The 27,949-nt window shown below is 42.5% G+C and overlaps 1 protein-coding gene across 9 annotated transcripts in view; it reads left to right on the top strand.

Annotated features, from left to right (window-relative positions):
- The window catches only part of ASAP1 (ArfGAP with SH3 domain, ankyrin repeat and PH domain 1), a 398,854-nt gene that overhangs the window by 322,448 nt on the left and 48,457 nt on the right, over positions 1 to 27,949 (top strand). For all 9 annotated transcript variants that reach the window (XM_043507341.1, XM_043507340.1, XM_043507342.1 and 6 more), the window contains 6 exons: positions 5,258 to 5,349; positions 6,895 to 7,081; positions 8,955 to 9,040; positions 18,399 to 18,514; positions 18,819 to 18,886; positions 21,581 to 21,688. In XM_043507341.1, the coding sequence (XP_043363276.1) occupies positions 5,258 to 5,349; positions 6,895 to 7,081; positions 8,955 to 9,040; positions 18,399 to 18,514; positions 18,819 to 18,886; positions 21,581 to 21,688 (657 nt within the window). The remainder of the gene's footprint in view (positions 1 to 5,257; positions 5,350 to 6,894; positions 7,082 to 8,954; positions 9,041 to 18,398; positions 18,515 to 18,818; positions 18,887 to 21,580; positions 21,689 to 27,949) is intronic.

The following is a 27,949-nucleotide window of genomic DNA, read 5'->3' on the forward strand; positions in this document are numbered from 1 at the left end:
CACTTCATGGATACTTCTGCAGTCACGAGACAAGCTTCATGGCTCCAGTCCTCTGGGTTTCCAAAGGAAGTTCAAGCCACTTTGGAAGACTTTCCCTTTGAGGGCAACCACCTGTTCAGTGACGAACTGGATGAGTCATTGTATATTTGTGAGGATCGTCTTGCAACCCTCTGCTCCCTGAGTATATACATCCCAGCACCTTGGAGAAAATACTCCACATCACCACTGTATAAGCAGTGTCCCACTTCTCAGCTCTTCTACTGCAAAAGAGCTGACAAGCCTTCGAGGAAGCACCAGAGTGCAGTGCAGCAGATAGAACGTCTCTGTCATTCTCTCACCAGCCCCAGGCTCCTGCCAAGAAATCTTTTTGACGGGACCCTTGAGAGTCACAAACCAGCCCTCCTGCATCCACACTTCATTTAGTAGCCACCTGGCCCATTTCTCCCCAGCATGGCATCATATCATGTTGCATTAATAGGTCCCAGAAATTGTCACCACCGGATATCTTATAAAACTTCTGTTCATCCTTACCAGAAAACATCCCTCCCTGTCTCTTTTCAGGGACCCCCTCTCATGGGAGGATATTCAGACAGGAGGTAGATCCCTGCTCCAGCTGGAGCTATATAGCTTGTCTCTCCTCAGTACAGGGTAAGGTGATTTTGTTCACGAAGTTTCCTCATTCCCAGAAATACCCTTTCTGGATCTCAGACAACTGAATGTCTTCATCCACTGTTAAGGATTCAGAATGGTCATCTTGCCTCTCTAATCTCCTCTTTGAAGAAAGATGACTGGTTTGCAGTTCTCAATTTAAAGGACACCTATTTCCACATATACATTTGTCCAGCACACAGGAGGTTCCTGCACTTTATGGTGGGCCTAAACCTTTATCCATACGGAGTACTTCCTTGTGTCTCTCAACCATCCTGAGAGTTTTCACAAAGGTACTATCTATTGTGGCAGCATACCTACATAACCAGGTCACTCCAGTATTTCCCTATCTCAACAACTGGCTGCTCAGGGATTGGTCATACAGAGAAGTGCAGTCAATGTCCTATCCCTTGTCAGTGCCCTTCAGGGAGCCCAGAAACCTTAGGGAGCCTAGAAAAGATCATGTTAGTTCCCATGCAAATTATAGACTTTATTGGAGCATTCAATTACAGCCAAAACATACCTACCCCAGGACAGATTCCAAGCTCAGAGGGACTTCATCATCTATCTTCGACTGAGCCCTCAGATGACGGTGCAATCCTGCCTGATCCTCCAAGGCCAGATGGCCCTGTATCTATGTGACTCCCTTTGCAAGGCTCCATCTCCAGTGTTTTCAGGTGTGGTTATGCTCTGAACAGGGATAGCCTGATCAAGCAAGTCTCACTTCCCCACCGTATTCTGACATCAGTCATCAGATAGGAAGACAGAGAAGCTGTGTGTAGGGGTTTCCTTTGTTTCCCATCTAGCCACAAAGAAGCTAATTATCGATGCCTCCCTATGGAGTTTGGATGTGCATCTGGGCAAAACTGGCTCAATGCTCTTGGACCCAGTAAGAATCCAAGATTCACAAAAAACTGCCAGCAGTACACAAAGCCTGCAAAAGATTCCTGCCATTCATCCATGCCCTGTATGTTCAGGTCATGTGAGACAATATGATTATAGTATACTATACTATAGTATATATATAGTATATATATAGTATATATAGAGAGGAGTGAAGTGTATGCCTCAGAGGTGATCAAGCCGTGAAATTGGTGCATCTGGCACCAAATCTGTCTCTCAGCAGTGCACCTATTGGGAGTACTGAACATCCTAGGGAACAGCCTCAGCAGGAACAACCACAGAGACCACGACTAAATGCTTCACAACTAAGCGGTACAGCACATCAGACAGTGGGAATTCCCTTTGTGGATGCCTTTGTGTCCGAAGAAAACAAGAAATGCCTGGACTACTTTTCTGAAGCAGCACAGGGACACAATTCCGGAGGACTTGCATTCCTAGTACACTGATCAGAGCTCTCCCACTCATTCCCCTCTTATCTCAGATCCTGAGGAAAATCAAGCAAGACAAGCGTCAATAATCCTAATAGTATCCTGGTGGCTGAGGTAGCTTTGATTTGCTATCATCCTTTAAGCTTCAAGTCAATGCATACAAAACCAGCTGTTTCCTAATCTGCTGACTGAAGACAAAGGGAAGACCTAATCCAGCATCCCTCTATTTGATATCTTGGTATTTTGGATGGATGATGAATTTAGAGAGAGCATGTTCTAAAGCAGTAAAATCCATCCTTAATAATAGCAGGAAAGTCTCTATAAGAAAATGTTATACTGCAAAATAAAAGAGATTTTCCATCCAGCACCATCAGATACAGTAATTCCTTGCTTCATGTTGTAGTTATGTTCCTGAAAAATGCTACTTTAAGTGAAATGAAGTTAAGCGAATCTAATTTCCCCATAAGAATTAATGTACATGGGGGGGTTAGGTTCCAGGGAAATTTTTTTTGCCAGACAAAAGTCTATATTTTATAGTGTGTGTGTGTGTGTGTGTGTGTGTGTGTGTGTATACACACACACACATATATACATAGTATAAGTTTTAAATAAACAGTTTAATACTGTATACAGCAATGACGATTGTGAAGTTTGATTGAGGTGGTGAAGTCAGACGATGGAAGAGGGTAGGATATTTCCCAGGGAATGCCTTGCTACAAATGATGAACTAGCACTTGGCTGAGCTCTTGAGGCTTAACATGGTGTTAATGTAGCCTTACATTACACAAGGCAGCATGAATGGAGGGAGAGGAGACAGCATGGCAGAGAGAGACAGAGACACACACCCTGTGTAAGAGAGAGAAGTACGCTGGCCCCACTCTAAGTACATTACCTTTTTCATAGAATCAAAGAATATCAGGGTTGGAAGGGACCTCAGGAGGTCATCTAGTCCAACCTCCTGCTCAAAGCAGGACCAATCCCCAACTAAATCAAGTAGATCAGCAAGTTGATACAGCAGCTGCTTCAGCAAGTTCCCTCTGTCCCGAGCCCTGTCATGTCCCCATCCCTCCCCCCGGCTCTGTGGAGCTGGGGGTACAGGAGTTGGGGGGGGAACACCCTGACATTAACACTCCTTTTCTCCACCCCCACCCCACCTTGCACAGCAAGCAGGAGGCTCTTGGGAGCAGCTCCAAGGCAGAGGGCAGGAGCAGCACATGGCAGTGCGGGGAGAGACAGCTGAAATGCCCGTGAATTAATAGTGGGCATCAATGGTGGGCAGCTGCTACACAGGGAACTTAGGGGAGCAGGGAGCTGATGGGGGGCTGCTGGTCTACCCTGGTTCCAAGCCCCCACCATCTAGCTCCAACGGACTGCTCTTTCTGCAAGCAGTGGACAAAGCGGGTGGCTGCCAAACAACTTTATAAGGGAGCATTGTGCAACTTTAAACAAGCATGTTCTCTAATAGATCATCAATGTAACAACAAAACAACGTTAATCAGGCTGACTTTAAGTGAGGCGTTACTGTACCTCCACAGGGCTCAGGGATACTACCCGTTCTGAACTACCTTCTTTCTTAAAAACATCAGATCTGTCCCTCCGCTTGCTGCAAATGCATTTAGTGACAATTAACTCCTTTCCTCTGGTAGAGAACTTTTTGGTCTTCACCCACCCTATGACAGTGAGCTTTTTCAAAAGACCTTAACCTTTCCTCTGGTGCTAAAACCTACTTCAGCTTGGGACCTCAGTCCTGTTCATATTTGCAACATTCATGAATCCTCCATTTGAACCTTTAGCCTCCTGCTTCTTTCTTCATCTGTCTATAAAGGTGGCCTTTCTGACTTCAGTTATGTCTGCCAGAAGTGTTTGGTGAGGTTGGGGCCCTTATGGGGGTGTACCTTCCCTACGGGGCATTCCATAAGGATAAGTCTCTTTAAGGTAATACGCTACATTCATTCCAAAGATTCCCTCCAAATTCCACTTAAATCAGGTCATACACCTTCCAGAGAAGATAGGAAGTTCCAGTCTCTGGATGTTTGTCGAGCCTTAGTGTTTTACCTGCAGAGGACAAAACACTTCAGGAAATCTCCTAGACTATTCATCTCCTTTGCTGACCATATGAAAGGGGGAGCTACCTCCTCACTGAGACTTCCTAAATGGCTTCAGGTTGCATCCAGCTATACTATGAGTTGGCTGCAATAGCTCCTCCACAGGGTGTCAGAGTCCAATCATCCAGAGCCCAGGTATCCTCAGTGACATCTCTTCAGGATCTCCTCCTGGAAATCGGTAGAGCAGCAACATGAGACTCTTTGCATATATTTACTAGGCATTACATCCTGGCACAAGCGTCTTCAGCAGATGCATCCTTCAGCACAGCGATCCTGAAATCTATGATACAGCAGAGTTCCTCCTCCTCCTCAGTAAGAACTGCTTATGAGCCATGTAAAGTGGAATACACATAGTGACTATCACTTGAAGAAGAAATTCTGGTTACTTGCCTTCTAGTGACTGGAGTTCTTCAAGATGTGTGGGCCCTATACGTATTCGACTACCCTGCCTCTCCTTTGGATTCTTTCCTAAGGTGATTCACAGTACAAAAGGAATTGAAGAGATGTTCAGTCCACGCCACCACATATGCTCTTGTTTCAGAGCATGAGGAGGCAGAGGGTGCAGAGGTGGACCAACGAACATTGCTAATGCAAAATCTTCTTGTTTCAGGCACATGCAACACATGTGCATCTAGCATGGAATACATATTGGGTCCCCACTTGAAGAACTCCGTTTACTAGAAGGTGAATAACAAGAATATTTTTCAAACCATTAAGGCTATGTCTGTGCTTGGATCTGGGGGTGCAATTCCCATCTTGAGTAGACATAATCGCACTAGCTCTGATTGAACTAGTGTGCTAAAAATAGGAGTGTAACCATAGTAGCATGGCAAGTGGCAGAATGGGCTAGCCCAAGTACCCACAGGGTCCAGGCAGGTTTGTACTCGGCATGGCTATCCTGTGCAACTGCTACCACAATTAAACTATTTTTATCGTGCTAGCTCGATCAGAGCAAACACAAGTACATCTGCTTGAGATGGGAATTGCACACCCAGTTCCAAATGTAGACATAGCCTACGTTGAACTTTAATGCTATGCATTCATTTTTTTATTTATACTGTCCTCTGTTGCTAATAAGAAAAAGGTGCTGTATTTTTTTTTAAAAAAAGTCTTATTTGAAAATTTGAGATCAATAGCAAATTATGAAAACATGTGCTTTTGTTTTTTCTACAGCTGGCCAAGAATGTAGGAAATAATAGTTTTAATGATATAATGGAAGGGAGTTTACCTAGTCCTTCACCCAAACCCACTCCATCAAGTGATATGTAAGTACATGAACACTTCCCCAGTGTACAGTTGGAATGGAGTATATATGTGTAGATATGTTTTCCATAATGAGGTATATTAAGTATAATCAAGTCAAGGGAGAAGTTAAAAAAGAAAAAGCTGTCTGAGGATGGCAAAAAATTTTGTTTCATTCCACCTGCCAAGCTTGACTGCTAAATTTCTCATTACAGAATTCCAAATCCCTTCTCTGGTCATTATTTCTCTTTAAATTTGCTCTTGAATTTACTTCACAGGCAGTTACAGTGTTCATACGTGATGGGTTGTGTCTCCTTAGAATATACTACTGTATTTGTTTGATTTTGTAATTCATGATCATGTGATAAACTCTTATGGAGTCACTAACAATGAATCTTTTCATATTAATTTATGGATAAATCCAGCCCCATTTTCCTCTGGAGGTCATGCAGAGAAGTTCAGCTCCTGAGGAGTATGAGAGTGGTGGCTTAGTTATTCTGTAAGTGGGCAAGACCAGAGGATCATTGCAGTCAGGGGAAGTAAGGTCCCATAGAACCTATCTCAGCCACTAAACTAAAGTGGTCTTCATAGAGCACAGCCCACTCTTGTGGCCTAAGGAGGGAATTCCTTTCCACTCCACCAAGAGCCCTGCTGGGAACTGGATTTTAACCTTAAAGTGGGAATGTCATACCAGAGAAGTCTTGGAAAAAAAGGGCATCTCTACAAACAGCAGTAATTGGACAGTAATTTTATTTTTCACTTTACTATTACGGAAGATGTTTAGCTTGAAAAAGAGCTTTCTTCTCAACCCTTCTTCTCCTTGATTATGCAGCAAAGTTATAATCTTCTGTTTATAATACATGTCAATTGCCTTGGAAATAATTGTTGTAAACTCAGTTTTATATAATCAGTTCAGTTACTATAAGGCAAGTAGCTGATCGTCAGAAAGGAGAAAACCCTTGTTTTAAACAAACAGAATCACAGAAATAGTAATGGCAAAAATCTGTTAGACAATCGTTCTATTTCCTGGCCTATATATATATACACACACACACAGACACATGAGTTACACACTTTGATTTTGGGAACTCAGTTCAATTCAGAACTGAAGATGCAGAAGGGAATTTTCATAATATGAAAATACATGTAAGATGCACCAATTTGTTCAATTGTTCTTCATAATTTTTCTTGAAATTGACACAATTGAACAAGTTGATGTATTTTACATGTATTTTCCTATTATGAAAATTGTCTTCTGCATCTTCAGTTTTGAATTAAACTGATTTCTCAAAATCAAAGGCTGTACCTCATGTATTATTGAAAAGGCAGGATACTGTAAGATGCTTGTTTATTTCATTTTGGACCTCTTTTTTGCAAATAGTGTGCCACATGCATAGTGATTAAATTATTATGTATTAAATGGGGTTATCAGATCTTTTTCTATACAATCAGTCCTCACTTTTCAGTTTAAGCAAGCTGAGTTCTGATTTTAAGACTAAATTATCAGTCCATTTGAGATCCCTTTTGCTCAGAATTCTAAACCAAGTTCTGTTTTTTTTTCCTCCCAGGACTGCACGTAAAGAATATATCACTGCTAAGTATGTAGATCATAAGTTTTCTAGAAAGACTTGTGTATCTGCAGCAGCTAAACTGAATGAACTACTTGAGGCTGTCAAATCCAGGGATCTACTTGCACTAATTCAAGTCTACGCAGAGGGGGTAGAGCTAATGGAGCCACTGTTAGAGCCTGGACAGGTAAGCTTACCAGATAAACAATATTGAGTAAGTTAAGAACATTATTTTTGGAAGCCATCAATTAAAATAGTGATATAACTTATAAGTACATGGGTGAATGTCGTTTATTAGAATAATAGTTGAAAAAGATCTTAGCTGATCTGGCTTATCCTCCTGCCAGTGTATTTTCTCTTGCCTTCTCCTGTACAGTTTAAAAGATTTGTTACGAATGTTTGTATATGTGCTCAAAGAATAGTCTAGTATATTTTAAAAGTCTGAAAGGTAAATAATGTGGTGACCAGATCTGAGTGTTGTATTCAGGGGCATCCACATTTCTCCCTAATAAGTCGTTTTTGATGTGTGTCCTCTTTTTGAGTCCCGCGAAAAGATCACCTTTCTCTACATCAGACACAAACTTTTGGTCCTTACCTTCAAGTCTGTTCACAATTCAGTTTCTTCTTACTTACCTAATTTTTTTTTATCTGACTGTGTCATGTTGTGAACAGATGCCTCTACTCTGACAACATTCATGTTAAGCATTTTCTTTGCTGCTCCATGTGCACTGAATACCCTCCCCGAATCTTTTCACAAAGTCATTAATCTGTTCTCCTTCAGATCACTTCTCAAAAATCATCTCTTCCGTGATGCTCACAATAAGATACTTAATGATAATGGCTCATCAGATAGCCTGGTATAAGCCCATCAAAATTTTTATTTTATGTGTTTTTTTTAAAAAAACCTTAAAGCCTGTAACTTATGCATATAGCTAGTATGTGTTCCTGTTGCTGAAGTTGTCAACTCCCAATAGTTGCATTTTGTCCCTATCTAAACTGTAAACTCTTTGGAGCAGGGGTTACCTTTATATATTTGTAATGTGCCCAGTAGAAAGAGGTCTTGATCCTGACTGCTGCTTCTGGACACTACCAGAAAAGAAATAATAAATAATGATGGCATATTTTCTCTTTCTTTCTATACTATAGTTTAAATGTTAGGGGTCTCTGTTGTTGTGTTCAGAGAGCAGTCTGATAAATACATTATAAAAGACTAGCGAGTTGATGACCTGGTTTACATTACAGGCGCAGCTACGCTACACCCTATTAAAATGACACAAAATTCTTCCAAGGTGTATTCCTTTTAAAGCAGTAATACATGCCAGTCTCTGTGTGTGTTGTATACTATGAAACAGTCATTCTGTTTCCTTAAGTGCTGATCATGATACAACATTTCTATTAACATTGTTTTCTTCAATAGGAAAATGGCTGATTTTTTTCAGAAGTCCTGAACACTCGCAGCTCCTATCGAATTCAACGAGAGTTGAGTGCTCAGTTCCTTTGAAAGTCAGAATGCTTTGATTCAGACGTCTAAATTTATGCACTCGTATTTAAAAATTTTGACTTCTGTTATTTTCTTTGTATATCTCACCATTATCAGTCATAATCCTTTCACCAGTATCACAATTGTTGTGCAAGTTTTACAGGCATATGGTTCCCTACCCAGAAGATGCTTACGGTCTAAGGACCCAGTATTACAAGCTCTTATGGGGGAGGAGAACATACTCCTTCTAGAAGGGACTAATTGCAATTGTTACTAGGAGTAATGGTTACTAGTGTTTTCAGGATTGTGCACAATGGTTAGACCAAACTTGATACAAAAGGAAAGCTGGTTTGCGAGGGTGATGGGAGCAAAAGGAAGGGAATACTGCTTCCTGGGAAAAGTAGCACCCATAAGGAATGAGAAACAAAAGCTGTTTGCATCATAATAGTTTCTCTATTTAAATATTTAATACAAATATAAGTGATTAAAGTATATTTTAGTAGGAGATTAATCTTGATAATCTTTGCAGAGAAGAGAGTCAAAAAGTATTTAATCTTGTACATTTTTTTCATGTGTTTAGGAGCCAGGTGAAACAGCTCTTCATTTAGCAGTCCGGACGGCTGACCAAACCTCTCTTCATCTGGTTGACTTCCTTGTACAAAACTGGTATGGATTGCTCACTTGTTAACCAGAGTAACTTTAATGACAAATTTACCAATTCAAAATCATTCTCATCATTTACATTGCTTTGTACGATGTTTGTTTTTATTGATGATCGTACTATTTAGTATATGTTTGATGTTGCATCTGAATAGAATTTCTAACTTGAGTTGACCTTTGTGTTGTAAAGCAATAAAAAAGGGAAAGAATAAAAACATGAACATTAGGTACATGAACTATGTAGGAAAAGAGACACTATATGATAGATTTCAGAGTAGCAGCCGTGTTAGTCTGTATTCGCAAAAAGAAAAGGAGTACTTGTGGCACCTTAGAGACTAACAAATTTATTAGAGCATAAGCTTTCGTGAGCTACAGCTCACTTCATCGGATGCATTTGGTGGAAAAAACAGAGGAGAGATTTATATACACACACACACAGAGAACATGAAACAATGGGTTTATCACACACACTGTAAGGAGAGTGATCACTTAAGATAAGCCATCACCAACAGCGGGGGGGGGGGGGGGGGGGGGGGGGAGGAAAACCTTTCATGGTGACAAGCAGGTAGGCTAATTCCAGCAGTTAACAAGAATATCAGAGGAACAGTGGGGGGTGGGGTGGGAGGGAGAAATACCATGGGGAAATAGTTTTACTTTGTGTAATGACTCATCCATTCCCAGTCTCTATTCAAGCCTAAGTTAATTGTATCCAGTTTGCAAATTAATTCCAATTCAGCAGTCTCTCGTTGGAGTCTGTTTTTGAAGCTTTTTTGTTGAAGTATAGCCACTCTTAGGTCTGTGATCGAGTGACCAGAGAGATTGAAGTGTTCTCCAACTGGTTTTTGAATGTTATAATTCTTGACGTCTGATTTGTGTCCATTCATTCTTTTACGTAGAGACTGTCCAGTTTGGCCAATGTACATGGCAGAGGGGCATTGCTGGCACATGATGGCATATATCACATTGGTAGATGCGCAGGTGAACGAGCCTCTGATAGTGTGGCTGATGTGATTAGGCCCTATGATGGTATCCCCTGAATAGATATGTGGACAGAGTTGGCAACGGGCTTTGTTGCAAGGATAGGTTCCTGGGTTAGTGGTTCTGTTGTGTGGTGTGTGGTTGCTGGTGAGTATTTGCTTCAGATTGGGGGGGCTGTCTGTAAGCAAGGACTGGTCTGTCTCCCAAGATCTGAGAGAGCGATGGCTCGTCCTTCAGGATAGGTTGTAGATCCTTGATGATGCGTTGGAGAGGTTTTAGTTGGGGGCTGAAGGTGATGGCTAGTGGCGTTCTGTTGTTTTCTTTGTTGGGCCTGTCCTGTAGTAGGTGACTTCTGGGTACTCTTCTCGCTCTGTCAATCTGTTTCTTCACTTCAGCAGGTGGGTATTGTAGTTGTAGGAATGCATGATAGAGATCTTGTAGGTGTTTGTCTCTGTCTCAGGGGTTGGAGCAAATGCGGTTATATCGTAGCGCTTGGCTGTAGACAATGGATCGAGTGGTATGATCTGGATGAAAGCTAGAGGCATGTAGGTAGGAATAGCGGTCAGTAGGTTTCCGATATAGGGTGGTGTTTATGTGACCATCGCTTATTAGCACCGTAGTGTCCAGGAAGTGGATCTCTTGTGTGGACTGGTCCAGGCTGAGGTTGATGGTGGGATGGAAATAGTTGAAATCATGGTGGAATTCCTCAAGAGCTTCTTTTCCATGGGTCCAGATGATGAAGATGTCATCAATGTAGCGCAAGTAGAGTAGGGGCATTAGGGGACGAGAGCTGAGGAAGCGTTGTTCTAAGTCAGCCATAAAAATGTTGGCATACTGTGGGGCCATGCGGGTACCCATCGCAGTGCCGCTGATTTGAAGGTATACATTGTCACCAAATGTGAAATAGTTATGGGTCAGGACAAAGTCACAAAGTTCTGCCACCAGGTTAGCCGTGACAGTATCGGGGATACTGTTCCTGACGGCTTGTAGTCCATCTTTGTGTGAAATGTTGGTGTAGAGGGCTTCTACATCCATAGTGGCTAGGATGGTGTTTTTAGGAAGATCACCAATGGACTGTAGTTTCCTCAGGAAATCGGTGGTGTCTCGAAGATAGCTGGGAGTGCTGGTAACGAAGGGCCTGAGGAGGGAGTGTACATAGCCAGACAATCCTGCTGTCAGGGTGCCAATGCCTGAGATGATGGGGCGTCCAGGATTTCCAGGTTTATGGATCTTGGGTAGCAGATAGAATACCCCAGGTCGGGGCTCCAGGGGTGTGTCTGTGCGGATTTGTTCTTGTGCTTTTTCAGGGAGTTTCTTGAGCAAATGCTGTAGTTTCTTTTGGTAATTCTCAGTGGGATCAGAGGGTAATGGCTTGTAGAAAGTGGTGTTGGAGAGCTGCCTAGTAGCCTCTTGTTCATACTCCGACCTATTCATGATGACGACAGCACCTCCTTTGTCAGCCTTTTTGATTATGATGTCAGAGTTGTTTCTGAGGCTGTGGATGGCACTGTGTTCTGCATGGCTGAGGTTATGGGGTAAGCGATGCTGCTTTTCCACAATTTCAGCTCGTGCACGTCGGCGGAAGCAGTCTATGTAGAAATCCAGGCTGCTGTTTCGACCTTCAGGAGGAGTCCACCCAGAATACTTCTTTTTGTAGTGTTGGCAGGAAGGTCTCTGTGGGTTAATATGTTGGTCAGAGGTGTGTTGGAAATATTCCTTGAGTCTGAGACGTCGAAAATAGGATTCTAGGTCACCACAGAACTGTATCATGTTCGTGGGGGTGGAGGGGCAAAAGGAGAGGCCCCGAGATAGGACAGATTCTTCCGCTGGGCTAAGAGTATAGTTGGATAGATTAACAATATTGCTGCGTGGGTTACGGGAACCATTGTTGTGGCCCCTTGTGGCATATAGTAGTTTAGATAGCTTAGTGTCCTTTTTCTTTTGTATAGAATCAAAGTGTGTTTTGTAAATGGCTTGTCTAGTTTTTGTAAAGTCCAGCCACGAGGAAGTTTGTGTGGAAGGTTGGTTCTTTATGAGAGTATCCAGTTTGGAGAGCTCATTCTTAATCTTTCCCTGTTTGCTGTAGAGGATGTTGATCAGGTGGTTCCGCAGTTTCCTTGAGAGTGTGTGGCACAAGCTGTCAGCATAGTCTGTGTGGTATGTAGATTGTAATGGATTTTTTACCTTCAGTCCTTTCGGTATGATGTCCATCTGTTTGCATTTGGAGAGGAAGATGATGTCTGTCTGTATCTGTGTGAGTTTTTTCATGAAGTTGACAGATTTCCACTCTATACGGCTAAATTCAGTGCCTTGCATAATCACAGGTTTCAGAGTAGCAGCCCTGTTAGTCTGTATTCGCAAAAAGAAAAGGAGGACTTGTGGCACCTTAGAGACAAACAAATTTATTAGAGCATAAGCTTTCATGAGCTACAGCTCACTTCATCGGATGCATTTGGTGGAAAAAACAGAGGAGAGATTTATATACACACACACAGAGAACATGAAACAATGGGTTTATCATACACACTGTAAGGAGAGTGATCACTTAAGATAAGCCATCACCAACAGCAGGGGGGGGGAAGGAGGAAAACCTTTCATGGTGACAAGCAGGTAGGCTAATTCCAGCAGTTAACAAGAATATCAGAGGAACAGTGGGGGGTGGGGTGGGAGGGAGAAATACCATGGGGAAATAGTTTTACTTTGTGTAATGACTCATCCATTCCCAGTCTCTATTCAAGCCTAAGTTAATTGTATCCAGTTTGCAAATTAATTCCAATTCAGCAGTCTCTCCTTGGAGTCTGTTTTTGAAGCTTTTTTGTTGAAGTATAGCCACTCTTAGGTCTGTGATCGAGTGACCAGAGAGATTGAAGTGTTCTCCAACTGGTTTTTGAATGTTATAATTCTTGACGTCTGATTTGTGTCCATTCATTCTTTTACGTAGAGACTGTCCAGTTTGGCCAATGTACATGGCAGAGGGGCATTGCTGGCACATGATGGCATATATCACATTGGTAGATGCGCAGGTGAACGAGCCTCTGATAGTGTGGCTGATGTGATTAGGCCCTATGATGGTATCCCCTGAATAGATATGTGGACAGAGTTGGCAACGGGCTTTGTTGCAAGGATAGGTTCCTGGGTTAGTGATTCTGTTGTGTGGTGTGTGGTTGCGCTCTGTTTTTTCCACCAAATGCATCCGATGAAGTGAGCTGTAGCTCACGAAAGCTTATGCTCTAATAAATTTGTTAGTCTCTAAGGTGCCACAAGTACTCCTTTTCTTTTTGCGAATACAGACTAACACGGCTGCTACTCTGAAACCTGTGACAGAGCCAGAAGAGTACCCAGAAGTTACCTACTACAGGACAGGCCCAACAGAGAAAATAACAGAACGCCACTAGCCATCATCTTCAGCCCCCAACTAAAACCTCTTCATCATCAAGGATCTATAACCTATCCTGAAGGACAACACATCACTCTCACAGATCTTGGGAGATAGGCCAGTCCTTGCTTACAGACAGCCCCCCAACCTGAAGCAAATACTCACCAGCAATCACACACCACACAACAGAACCACTAACCCAGGAACCTATCCTTGCAGCAAAGCCCGTTGACCACTCTGTCCACATAGCTATTCAGGGGACACCATCATAGGGCCTAATCACATCAGCCACACTATCAGAGGCTCGTTCACCTGCACATCTACCAATGTGATATATGCCATCACGTGCCAGCAATGCCTCTTTGCCATGTACATTGGCCAAACTGGACAGTCTCTACGTAAAAGAATAAATGGACACAAATCAGACGTCAAGAATTATAACATTCAAAAACCAGTTGGAGAACACTTCAATCTCTCCGGTCACTCGATTACAGACCTGAGGGTCGCTATCCTTCAATAAAAAAACTTCAGAAACAGACTCCAAGGAGAGACTACTGAATTGGAATTAATTTGCAAACTGGATACAATTAACTTAGGCTTGAATAGAGACTGGGAGTGGATGGGTCATTACACAAAGTAAAACTATTTCCCCACGTTTATTCCCCCTCCCGCCCCACTATTCCTCAAAAGTTCTTGTCAACAGCTGGAAATGGCTCACCTTGATTATTACTACAAAATGTTTTTTCCCCCCGCTCTCCTGCTGGTAATAGCACACCTTACCTGATTGCTCTCGTTACAGTGTGTATGTATGGTAACACCCATAATTTCTTGTTCTTTGTGTATATAAATCTCCCCACTGTATTTTCCACTGAATGCATCTGATGAAGTGAGCTGTAGCTCATGAAAGCTTCTGCTCAAATAAATTTGTTAGTCTCTAAGGTACCACAAATCCTCCTTTTCTTTTAGTGAAAATGCACACTCTAAAGGAAATAAAATCAATTCATATACAATGCAGCATGATTATTTCTGATATGAGATTTACAGTGTGTGCAATGAGCTGACTAAATAGATCCGATGTCACTTTTAATGATTTCCTGTTGAGTGAAGAAAACAAAGAGCTGCTGCCTTCTTGTCAAATTGTGGGTTTTAGCACAGTAGAAGTAATTAAAGGCTAGAAGATGATCAGTAGACTCATCACAGCCTGTTTTATTCTAACACAGCTGATATTTCCTGTTAACCTTCAGAATACAGTCTGAATTATACATTTTTTCCCTTCTCCTTTCCAGTAACTCATGTAGCTACTTCACACTTTATATAGTCTGTATAAAAGAGGAAACTTAGTCTTGTGGTTAAAGCACAGGACTTGAAGTCAGAAATGGGTTTCATTTCTAGATCTCTCATTGACTTGTTACGTGTCCCTGAGAAAGTCACTCAGTGTTTCTGACCCTTCACTTCTCTCATCTGTCAAATGGAATAAATGTTACTTGTCTACATTAGCAAAAGTATTTAAGGGTTAATTTATTAATGTTTGGAAAGCACTTTGAGAACATCAATTGGAAAATGCTTTAAAAGTGCAAATTATTATTATTGGTTTTTCAGATGGCTTGATACTTTACACAGTGATTAGTTGAAATCATTCTGCTTAGTTATGAAATCTTCACTTGATGATCTTTTATGTCAACGTTCTTATCTATATAGTCAGATTTTTTTTTGTCAGTTGTCACTCTTTGTCATGTTAAACTCAAAATTGGAGTGCACTTCTCCAACAAAAAGAGCCAGCCACTGGTTCTTTGGTATGAACAACACTGGTCAGCCACGTTATATATTTGTCTTCTAATCATTTATAATTTTCTGAGGGCAACACTACACTATAGCTGTATATCGGTGTAGCTACATCAGTGCAGCTTTGCCGCCGTAGTGCGTCTGGTAAAGATGCATTATGCCGACAGAAGACTGCTCTCCCATCGGCATAATTACTCCACCACAGTGAGAAGCAGAAGCTATGTTGGCGGGAGGGTGTCTCCCACCAGTATAGTGCCGGTGTGCACAGCGCGAAACTTGTGTCACTCGGGATGGGGAGTGGGGTGGGAGCGACATAAGTTATATCGACTTAAGCAGTAGTGTAGATCTGCCCTGAGACTGTTTTTTGAGTTTTTATATGTTTTATATTTATAAAAATCAAACTTCCAGAAATGGTGAAGAGTATTATCCTGTCATGTTAGTGACACAGTCTCATTGGACACTTTCATTCCAAGTCCCTGTTGTCAGGCAAGGGCTTCCAGCAAAAGAAGAGGAGAGCCTCTGAAAGAGGTCTGGTCACTGGTGAATGCTGCTTAATCTTCCTGCTACCTCTAAGACTCATGAGGATAGGGATTGGTTTTCTTACCCCTTCCAATAAGGAAGTTGGAAGCCTCTCTGCTGCGTCATGTTCTGATTATATATGGTGGGCCATATATATATAGCCTTGTGAGCCCTGCACCCTGAAAGCCTTTTGGATCGGGACTCCCAGGGTTACACCACCAAGTTTATATTATATATAAAATCAGTGTCCTGACGTGCAAAATATTTAGTGGCTTTACTGTGCATTAATGAAGATATTCTCTTTTTGACATTGACTCCACAAAGTCTCACTAAGGGAGAGGTATGCCACCATCAGGCATGAGGGTGCACTTTCAGATAAAAGTATGTGGGAAGATCACAGGAAAAGAGAGACATATATCAAACCTTGTTTTAAAACAAGATCACCACTTTGGGCAAGGTGACACAAAACTACCAAAAATGGAATGGAATGGTCAAAAAGAAAAAAAAGAGATGCTGTGACTTTCCAACCTAAACTAAATCTAACAACATGAATATGGACCTACCAAATTTACAGTCCATTTTGGTCAATTTCATGGCCAGGAGTTTTTTAAATTAGTCAAAATTTCACTTTTTCAGATGTTTACAACTGAAATTTCATGGTGGTGTAACCTTGGGAGTCCCGATCCAAAAGGCTTTCAGGGTGCAGGGCTCACAAGGCTATTGTAGGGCAGTCTTGGGATTACCACCCTTACTTCTGCCCTGCTGCCTTCATAGAATCATAGAATATCAAGGTTGGAAGGGACCTCAGGAGGTCATCTAGTCCAACCCCCTGCTCAAAGCAGGACCAATCCCCAACGAAATCATCCCAGCCAGGGCTTTGTCAAGCCTGACCTTAAAAACTTCTAAGGAAGGAGATTCCACCACCTTCCTAGGTAATGCATTCCAGTGTTTCACCACCCTCCTAGTGAAAAAGTTTTTCCTCATATCCAACCTAAACCTCCCCCACTGCAACTTGAGACCATTACTCCTCATTCTGTCATCTGCTACCACTGAGAACAGTCTAGATCCATCCTCTTTGGAACCCCCTTTCACGTAGTTGAAAGCAGTTATCAAACCCCTCCTCATTCTTCTCTTCCGCAGACTAAACAATCCCAGTTCCCTCAGCCTCTCCTCATCTCCAGTCTCCTAATCATTTCTGTTACCCTCCACTGGACGTTTTCCAATTTTTCCACATCCTCCTTGTAGTGTGGGGCCCAAAACTGGACACAGTACGCCAGATGAGGCCTCACCAATGTTGAATAGAGGGGAACGATCATGTCCCTTGATCTGCTGGCAGTGCCCTTATTTATACATCCCAAAATGCCATTGGCCTTCTTGGCAACAATGGCACACTGTTGACTCATATCCAGCTTCTCGTCCAGCTACCTAGATCCTTTTCTGCAGAACTACTGCCTAACCATTCGGTCCCTATTCTGTATCGGTGCATGGGATTCTTCCGTCCTAAGTGCAGGACTCTGCACTTGTCCTTGTTAAACCTCATCAGATTCCTTTTCGCCCAATCCTCTAATTTGTCGAGGTCCCTCTGTATCCTATCCCTACCCTCCAGCGTATCTACCTCTCCTTCCAGGTTAGTGTCATCTGCAAACTTGCTGAGGGTGCAATCCACACCATCCTGCAGATCATTAATGAAGATATTGAACAAAACTGGCCCAAGGACCAACCCTTGGGGTACTCCACTTGATACCGGCTGCCAACTAGACATGGAGCCATTGATCACTACCGGTTGAGTCCGACAATCTAGCCAGCTTTCTATCCACCTTTCAGAGCTGGGCAGCCAGAGAGGACAGGTGCTGGTCGGGTGCCAACTCTAAAGCCAGCACCACCATCAGCGCAGAAGTGAGGGTTGCAGGGTATGGAGGGTGGGTTACCATATATCCAGTTTTCCCAGCAGTCTCCTACTCCATAGGGGGCAGGTGACAGCTCAAGGAGCCGCAGCCTCTCCCTACACCAGGGGGAGGTGACAGCTGGAACTGCGGTGCTTCCTGCAGTTGGGGGAGATTCCTGGAGGTGGGTCTGACCCACCCCGGGAGCGGCCCCTGCAGGGGAAGAGGAAGTCTCATTCCTCTCCATGCCCGCTAGGACTAACAGCTGGAGCCCTCCGTAGGGTAGGAGCCCTCCGCTGGGTGCCAGATTTCATGAGAGAGATCAGTTTTCATGGTCCATGATGTGTTTTTCACAGCCATGAATTTGGTAGAGCCCTAAATATAAAGTATTTGTTAAGATACAAAGTTAGATTTGATAGTTTAACATGACTGAGAAAGAGGAGTTGGGTTTGTTGACCACTCTTGATGGCGAGTAGAGAGGAACTTAAGGTACCTTTATAAGGAGCAGGGCACATACCCTTGGGATTTGGAATGTAGGCGCAGAAAAAACATTTATATCCTATAACTTTCAGCCACTGTTCAAAAAAGGTTCCAGAGCCATGTGCCTAGGCACACAACTCCTACAATATATTTCACTAAAAGCAACACAACAAAAGTTACTGTTCGACAGAAAAGGGGAGTTAATTGTTAAAATACACGTTTGATTTGCAGAAGTTATGTATGTTGTCATGTATGGTGTCCATAATAAGATACAATATACAGATGACAAATTTGGGGCTGAACATGCATATGATTTTTTTCTCATCTCTTTCTTTACTTTGTTTAGTGGAAACCTGGATAAACAAACTGCTTTGGGGAATACAGTTCTACACTACTGCAGTATATATAATAAACCTGAATGTTTGAAATTGCTTTTGAGAGGCAAACCGACTATTGATACAGGTAAGCTCGCTAATATATGATACTTAAACTCATATTTTAGGAAGAAAAATTTCATGCAGTTTTATTTGTATACCAGTGTGTAAAAACTGATTTACCAAGCAAAAATGAAAATTGTGTTAAGCACGTATCTATGACCCAAATACCCTACCAAGAAGACAAAAAGGAATTCAGCTAGGAGATAGGCTTTAAATATTTTTATTCAAATATTTTCTTTCGAAGAATTGCAAGTTAATGTATGGTTCCAGGGAGATTTTACAGCATAATGTATACATAAAATTATTCAGCTTTTTAACTTATTTTATAGTAAACCAAGCTGGAGAGACAGCTCTGGACATAGCAAAGAGACTGAAAGCTACTCAGTGTGAAGAACTGGTAAGAAAAAGACTTTGTTTTTTTAAGCACCCAACATCTCAAAACACTGGCAGAATTAAGATAAATCAGAAATTATTAAAATATTTAAAATTAAATAATGTCACAAATTAAAGAAGAGAAGTTTTTTCTTTTTCTAAAGATACTGTCTATGTAGGAGTCTCACTCCTGGATTTCCTGTCTCCAGGCTGGAAACTACTTTGCTTTTAAGTTTTTTTGTTTGTTTTGTATTCTCTGGGTCTTCTGTAGCTTAGCTTGAGGGTTCTGCCCTACTGGGTATGCTTCACCCTCGGAACATTCCAGCCAACTTTTTTATGACTGGTCAGTGAAGAAGCTTGCTTTCTACAACAAATGTTTTATCTACTTTAACCCGCAGAGCTACAGCTCTTACTTTTATAGATCCAGTTTAGGAGCTGTGCATCTTTCTCAGTTCTGGCCTCTTCCCCAGTCTGAGACATCTTGGCTGCACCTTACTGTATCTCATGGGACACATGTTCTCTCTGTTGGCCTTTCTGCCAGGACCTCAGATCAGGCCAGTAAAATGATGGTGCACATATCAAGACTTCTCAAGTCTTGGTCTCCCCTTAGATTTGCTACCAGGAGCACAGACCATATTTGTTGATGGAGTAATTAGACATTTTCATCTTCAGAAATCCTGAAAAGAGAAATGGAAACAACTCAATCAATATTGAGCTCCTAAAGAGCAAAGAAACTAAGGGGCAGTGAGTGAAAGTAAGGAAAACTCGCACCCAATGTGGATTACAGAAGTAAGCTGGAGCAGTGATGGTTAAAACTCTTAGACATCTCCTGTAGGGGAGCTCCTTTGCTAAATGTAGTCAGAATGTTCCAAGGGCACCTAAGGGGAGCTCTGATTGGGCAGTGCCATTGAGTAGACCTACCGGTGTCTGAGAGGGCCAGAAGTTTTGGAGCTTGGGGAATTTCCCACTGGACCAGAAATCCAATTATGAGATTTCTGCAAGAATTTTCAGAGAAGCAGAGCAACCTGTAAGTAATTTTTCCTTCTTGCTTTTGAAAGAAACTGTCTGGAATGTTTCTGCCAATAAAAACCTGTGTCAGCTGACTCAGGCTCTTGGGACTTGAGCTAAGGAACTGTTTAATTGCAGTGTACATGTTTGGGCTTGGGCTGGAGTCTGGTTATAGGACCCTGCAATGTGAAAGAATCCCAGAGCTCAGACTGCAGCCTGAGTCCCAAATGTCACTGCAATTAAACAGCCCCTTAACCTGAGCTCAGTGAGCCTGAGTCATCTGGTAGATACTACCACTTCTGTTACTCTTAGTGCTCTTTCTAGTACTGCAGACACACTATCCATTAAAAGAAGCGCTACTGCACAACAGCATTATGAGGACTGGTTGCTAACTTTTTGACTGTGTATACTATGGTTTTTTACAGTTATAGATGTACCTTTCATGAAAATCTTAGCAATAAACCATCAGGTATCCTAACCTGTTGACATGGGGCAGTTTGACAGCACTACATTTGCTTATTATTGTAATTGAAATCCTGCAAATACCTACTCAAACTGTCATGGTTAATTAAAAATAAGACTGATCATTTCATGTGTTTTTATATTTTTCCATATTGGGGGAGAAAAATATTCTCTGTCTTTGAAAACTGACAGTGGGACTAAGTTCACAATTGAAAGGAAATGGCAACACTTAATATCTATGTAAACTATAAAGGAAGTAAAAAGTTATGGTGTCAAAGTATTTGTGCTGATGAAGATAAATTGATGGGTAAACTTTCTTTGGGTAGCTTGGAGCCTTAACTACACAATTTCCATTAAGTTAAATTAAGTGAGATGTCCTAACCCCTGTGCAGTGCTTTGTAAATATACAAATTATTATTTATGTTGTTTGGGTCTGACATTGTGTTTGGTGTTGTATGATACAAGACAGCCTCAACACCAAAGAGCATACAATATGAAATAAGTGAAAGAACACACGCACAGTGGGAAGTACGAGGCAGTAGATAAGAGGTTTAATTATTCTTCCCCATAATTTCAACAAACTCCTTTTTGAAGGTCAACACAGAAGATATGGGGCTGAGTGGGGTTTAAATGAGTTATATAGACTGACCAGCTGGAGTTCGGAGGACATTCCATGTGTAGGGGGTAGCGTGGGGAGGAAATGACATCTTCATACTGGTCTTAAAAGGTGCTCCGATACAACGGTGATGGGGATCATCTAAGTACATAGACAGGAAAGTATCAGTTTACAAGTTTACTTTGCTCCTTTCTTCCCACTCTTCCATAGATAACACCAGAAATGGCATACACAAAAATAACTAGCATTCTCTGATCGTTTGGCCTGAAAAGCTGTGCAGAAAAGGGCAAATTGCTTTTTAGAGGACCACTGCAGATGTATGCTGCTTTATACAGATATTCTGTTGTGTTCAAAGTATTAGCATGTTTAAGTCAAATATGACAACTCCCAGGGGTTAATAAGTGCTTTAAAGAAAATTTGATTTAAATGTTTATGTGAATGGTTTTTGTTTCTTGGGCTTTATGATTTTAATTTTGGGGAAGGGAGAAGGGTTTAAAACTAAGAGTGGTTTTTTGCCATTTGTTCAAGCTCTTAAATATTAAAAAAACATTCTTACTGCACACTTTTTGGAATAGGAAGTAGAGATTGACGAAACAATAAGCATTTTGATACTGTTACATTTTTGCTTTTCAGCTTTCCCAAGCCAAGGCAGGGAAGCTAAATCCACACGTACATGTAGAATATGAGTGGAACCTTCGACAGGAAGAAATTGATGAAAGTGATGATGATTTAGATGACAAGGTAAAAGTGAATTTTGAATAATTGACCTGGGTTTCCAAGAAGTTCTTAAAGTTAGCTAGTTCTGTGGAAATGTAAGAAAATATTTTTAATTTAATATGAAATTCAATAGTTGCTATTTTGCCATTTGAAACTAATGTTGACATCTTTATCCTGTCCCAGTTTTTCGAGTGATTGCACATTTCCATTCCACTGCAGGTGTGTCCACGCCTCATGCACAGTTGTTGGAAAACTTTTTCTCTGGCAGTACCCATCAGGGTGGCTTGAGCGCCTTCTGTTGCCACACGCCACGGCATGTTGTGTAAGAATGTGGAGCCACTCCCAACCCTCCTCTTACCACCAGTGACAGTTGTTGGAGTACTCCCAGTCTTGCTATCACAAGTTTATTTCCCTCATTCTTTGTATATAATCTGTTTCTCATTTAGTAGTTAGTTAGATATAGTGTATAGTTCATGCTAGTCTTAAGTTTCAGTTTTTAGGTACTTTTGCACCAAATTTGATTCTCAGGCCCAAGACTGGGGCTAGAGCCATGCCTCGCTCTCTGACATTCAAATCCTGCCCGTTGTAAGCCAGACTGATGCTGGTCAGTGACCCACACCTCATCTGCCTAAAGTGTTTGGAGGAATCCCACATTAGTGACAAGTGTCTCATTTGTAGAGGGTTTAAACCTCACTTTAAGAAAGATAGAGTAGCAAGACCTAAGTGTCTCCTTATGGGAGCGGCACTTCACCGTTCATGGGAGCCATCAGTACACACTGCACCTCCTGAGATGTCTTTAGCACTATATTCTGTGTCTCTGGAACTGAAGAAGAGAGAGGTCTTCCAAGGACCCGGTATCTCATACAGCAAGATTTTTGGTACTGAGGCCAACTAGAAGCCAGAATTCTGAGAGGGTCACTGAGGAGAAGCATTCCCCAGAGTGTTCCTCTACTACAAAGGGGGAAGATTTATCAACTCCAGAACCTGTGCCAGGTCTGTCAAGGCCAACCCCTGAAGTTCCTATACGTTGGACTCAAGAACCAATTCTAGTACCAAGAATGCCAGAGGCATATGCTGCTGCCAGAGAATTGTTTAACCTTTCTGTATTGGTGTCCCTGGCAATGCAGGAAGGGTTTCAGCTGATACTGGTGACTGTAGTTCCTGCACCAGCTTCTCAAGACCATGGAGTGGCAATGCCACTTCCAGTACCTAGAAGGCCTGTATATTCCAGGGGAAAGCTATTGTTAATATCCCCAATACCACCGTCCCCTGGTTCGGCTTACCTGTGTCCTGTCCATATGGGTTCTGCTCCACCATTACCGGGGACTCAGTGTCAGTTTTGGAAGTGGGGTCTTTTGTGTCCCATACCAGACAAGAAGTTGACTTTCCATAAGAGCCTTAAAGTCCATGGATGTCACATCAGTCCCAGCAATGGGCACATCTCAAAGGGCAATGGCCTGCATAACCATGGGGCCCACCACCGTGTCAGTGGCCATTCTGGAAGGTGGGGTGTCCGTCCCCCTGTTAAGACCTCTCCTCTCCTGAGTTGACTTCCTCAAGGGTGCACAGAGATCATCAGCACCACAGACAATGGTTTCTGGTGCCCAGAACCGGGAGCGGTACTGAGAAACTGGAAATTGCTCAGACAGCACTTCCACTGCAAGAGGCAGATCAGCCACTCCCTCAGCAATGCCCTGTGTACCAGTGGTGTGTCTTCTTCCTCATCACCCAATGAGGCTGTAGAGATGGTGAGTGATTCTCCACAACCAGAAGAGAATTACAAGACTCACTAAGGACTGCTTGCCTTGGTTTTAGACAGTCAAGTGGAAGGGGTCTGTGAAAAATATCACATATTAGTATTTGCGGAGCCCTCCAGAGTGGCAATTCCAGTTAATGAAGCAATTCTGGAACCTGTTAAAAAACTTTGGCTGACCCCTTCTTTCCTCCTGCCTATGGTGAAACAGGTAGAATAGAGACACTGTGTCCTTTTTAGGGATTTTGAACATCTCTGATTTCACTTGCTCCCAGTCTCTTTGATTGTGGCACTAGCTAATGAGTGGAAGAGGCAGGACACCAAGTGTCAACAGCAAAGAGTAATGAATCAAAGAGGCTGAATTTGTTTGGTTGTAAACTTTATTTGACAGGAGGCCTATTGCTTAGAATTACTAACCAGCAAGCTTTCCTGTGTCACTATGACCTCACCGTATGGAGAGCACTGGAAGCAAAAAACCTAACTGGCTTGACTTAGCTTAATAAGTTTATGGATGGGATGGTATGATGAGACTGCCTACGATGGCATGTAGCCTATCTGTGACTGCTAGTAGCAAATATCCCAACGGAGCTATGATGGTATGATGGGACACTATATGGTGAGGGCGCTGAGTTACTACAGAGAGTTCTTTCCCAGTTGTTTGGCTGGTGGGTCTTGCCCACATGCTCAAGATCTAACTGATTGCCATATTTGGGGTCGGGAAGAAATTTTCCCCTGGCAGAGACCCTGGGGTTTTTTAACCTTCCTCTGCAGCATGGGGCACAGGTAACTTTCAGATTTAAACAAGTGTAAAAGGTGGATTCTCTGTAACTTGAAGTCTTTAAATCATGATTTGAAGACTTCAGTAACTCAGCCAGAGGTTATGCGTCTATTACAGGAATGGGTGAGTGAGGTTCTGTGGCCTGCAGTGTGCAGAAGGTCAGAGTAGATGATCATGGTAGTTTCTTCTGGCCTTAAAGTCTGAGTCTATAAAACATCACAACGTTTAAAGACAGCTACTGGAGGACTCCAGACAGTTCACTCTTATAATAGAGAAGGGTAAGTTGGTGGCAAAGACAGCTCTTCAGGATAGCTTGGGTGGATGGACTCAGCAGTTCAAACCCTGGTATCTGCCATGTCTGTAAGGAGGTATTCATAGCTGCAGTCTCCCGGTCTCTCTCCTGAAGTACAGCACATCATCCAGGATTTGCCATGTGATGGTCTGTCCCACTTTTTGGAAAAGATGGATGCTAGGCTGCGTAACCTAAAAGATTCCAGGACAACACTGAAGTCACTTGGAATCTACGTGCTGGTGACAAAGAGGAAACAGTTCTGGCCCCATCAGGCTCACAGGTATCAGAATTTCATACCTGGGCACCAAGATCTGCCAAGAAAAAGAGGCTGGAATTACAGGAGATGACAGCCCCCCTTGTCATCTGTGACAAGCAGCAGCCCAATTTAAATATGCATTTTCACGGGTTTGTCAAAGGCAGCATACCAGTACTTACAAACCAATCGGTTCCTACCCTATCTTTGCCAGTCCTTCATGCTTGGACTCACACCACATCTTATTGGTGGGTCCTTAGCATAATGGATCTGGGCTATTCCCTGCATTCGTTTCCAGCTCCACTTCTCTTCCCAACCCTCTTCAGGGACTACTCACAAGACCATTCATCAGCAGGAGGTCCAATCTCTTCTTCTAGTGGAAGCCACAGAGAGAGTTCCTCAGGGAAAAATGTTTTTATTCCCACTCTTTCCTTATTCCCAAATCAAAAGGTTGTCTCATTTCTATTTTAGACCTAAGAGAGTTAAACAAGTACCTGAAGAAAATAAAGTTCCATATGGTTACCCTAGCTTCCATCATTTCTTCCCTGGAACAGGGCAACTGATATGCTGCTCTTGACTTACAGGATGCCTACTTCCAGAGAGCAATCTGTCCAGACCATGGGAAGTTTCTCAGGTTTGTAGTGAATGGGACACTATCAATTCACAGTACTTCCATTCGGCCTATCAGCAACCTCTTATGTTTTCACAAAACACATGGTACTGGTAGCTGCATATCTGAGGAGATTGGGAATCCATGTGTTCCCCTATCTGCACAATTGGCTGGTGAGAGGCCAGTCCGAGTCTCAAGTGCTGTCCAGTGTGGCCATCATTCAATCCACCTTCAATACACTGGGGCTCTTACTCAGACTGGACAAACCAATTCTAAAATCTGTGTAGAGAATAGAGTTTACCAGGACCTCCTAGATGCTACAAAAACCAGAGTGTTTCTTGCCCCATTCAAGGTTCCAAACGCTCCGAGACCATCTTGGATCTAAAAGCACATCCTGTTATCACAGTGCACATTTGCTCCAAACTTATGGGGCACGAGGCAGCATATGTACATACCTATGTAGTACAGCATGACAGAGTACTCCTCAGGAGGCTTCAGAGATGGGTAACATCAATGTACGTCCCCTTTCAACATCGTCTAAACAGAGCGATTCATGTTCCAGAGGAAATTTTGTCCTCTCTGAGGTGGTGGACAGACCCTTGGAATGTTTGCATGGGAATTCCCTTTGTTTCTCCGCAACTAAATCTCATTTTAGTCACAAATGCCTCGTCCCTGTATTGTGGTGTACACGTCGGAATCTTGCAAACTCAGTGCTTTTGGTTGTCACAGAATCTGAGGACTCATATAAACTTCAGGGATCTATGTGCTATCCATCTAGTCTACTTGGCCTTCCATCCATGTATTCTGTGAAAATATCTGCTAGTTTTAACAGACAACACAGCAACTATGTTTTATGTAATCAGGGAGTGGTACATTTGTCCCAAATGTACAAGGAGGCAGTTCTACTTTGGGAATTGTGCGTAACCAATTCCATTCACCTCTAAGCTGCGTACCTTCCAGGAGAACAGAACATGTTGGCAGATCACCTAAGCTGAACTTCGCTCACCACAAATGGTCATTACATCCAGACATGGCCAGGTCCATCTTCCGGCTGTGGGGGAACTCCCCAAATGGACCTGTTTGCAGCAACGGCCAACAGAAAATGCCATTAGTTCTGTTCCCACGGGGTCACAGCTCAGGGTCTTTGACAGACACTTTCTGCCTTTCCTCTGATACTATTTCTACTCGGAACCCTGTTCAAGGCCAAGCAGGATCATGCTTGCCTCACTGACAGCACCAGCTTGATCTTGGCAACATTGTTTCTTGAACCTGCTAGTGTTGTTAGCGAGGCCGCTTCTATCTCTTCCATTGAATTTACATACGATTTTTCAAGACCCTGGCTGTCTGCTCCACCTCAGACTACAGGCCTTCCACTTGACGATATGGATGCTTCATGGCTAGCACAGTGGAAATAGTTGCTCGAAAGATGTTCAGGAAGTGCTTTTGAATTGCAGAAAGCCTTCAACTAGACATACTTACCTGGCCAAATTAAAATGTTTTTCTATGTGGTCTCAACAGAAAAGTCTCTCTCCAGTGCAGGCTTCAATTAGCCATGTTTTGAATTGTCTGTTGCTCCTAAAACATAAAGGTCTGACAGTTCCACTAAAATACATTTGTCAACAATTTCAGTATTCCATCTCTCCAGTGGATAATAGATTGCTTTTTTCCAATCCCATAACTATCCGGTTTCTAAAAGGTCGGACAGATTATACCCTCAGGTTCAAGAAGTTGTTTCCTCATGAGATCTCAACATCATGCTAACAAAATGAATGGGACTTCCCTTTGGACCTCTTGTGACTTGCTTCCGACTCCACCTCTCCATGAAAATGGTGTTTCTGATTGTGATTACCTCAGCAAGGAGAGTGGGTGAATTGAGAGCCTTGGTTTCAGAACCTCCTTATGCAATTTTCCATAAGGATAAAGTTTACCTCCACCCTGACCCAAAATTCTTGACAAAGGTGGTTTCCAATTTCCACATTAATCAAGCAATTTATTTGTCCACTTTTTTCCTGAAGCTTCACAAGCATACACATGAGCAGAAGCTTCATTTACTGGATCTGAGGATGTGATTAGCCATCTACTTGACTGCATCAGACTCTTTAGATTTTCAGCCCAGTTATTTGTCACAGTTGCAGACAGTGGAAGGTAAATTGGCTACACTCAGAAGATTTCCTCCTGGATTTTCTCTTGCGTTCGTTTTGCTACCACTTAGCTAATGTCAATGGCTCATTCAACTAGAGTGCAAGCAGCTTTAGCAGCTTTCCTAGCACAAATTCCTATTTGACACATTTACAAAGCAGCAACCTGGTCATCAGTTCACACCTTTTCTGCTCATTATACCATTTCCCATCGGTCCAGGAATCATGCTAGTTTTGGGTGGGTTGTTGTACAGTCATTCAGATAGACTCCAAGCTCTCCTCCACGTTAATCTGCTTGTGAGTCACCTACAGCAGAATTAACATGTGCAATCACGCAAAGAAGGGGAAAAAAGGTTACCCACCTTTCTGTAACTTGTTCTTTGAGATATGTAGCACATGTCCATTCGATGACTTGCCCTCCTTCCCCTCTCTGTCGGAATCTATCCGATAAGAAGTAACTG

The sequence above is a fragment of the Dermochelys coriacea genome, chromosome 2 (genome assembly GCF_009764565.3).
Source record: "Dermochelys coriacea isolate rDerCor1 chromosome 2, rDerCor1.pri.v4, whole genome shotgun sequence".
NCBI classification, from domain to species: domain Eukaryota; kingdom Metazoa; phylum Chordata; order Testudines; family Dermochelyidae; genus Dermochelys; species Dermochelys coriacea.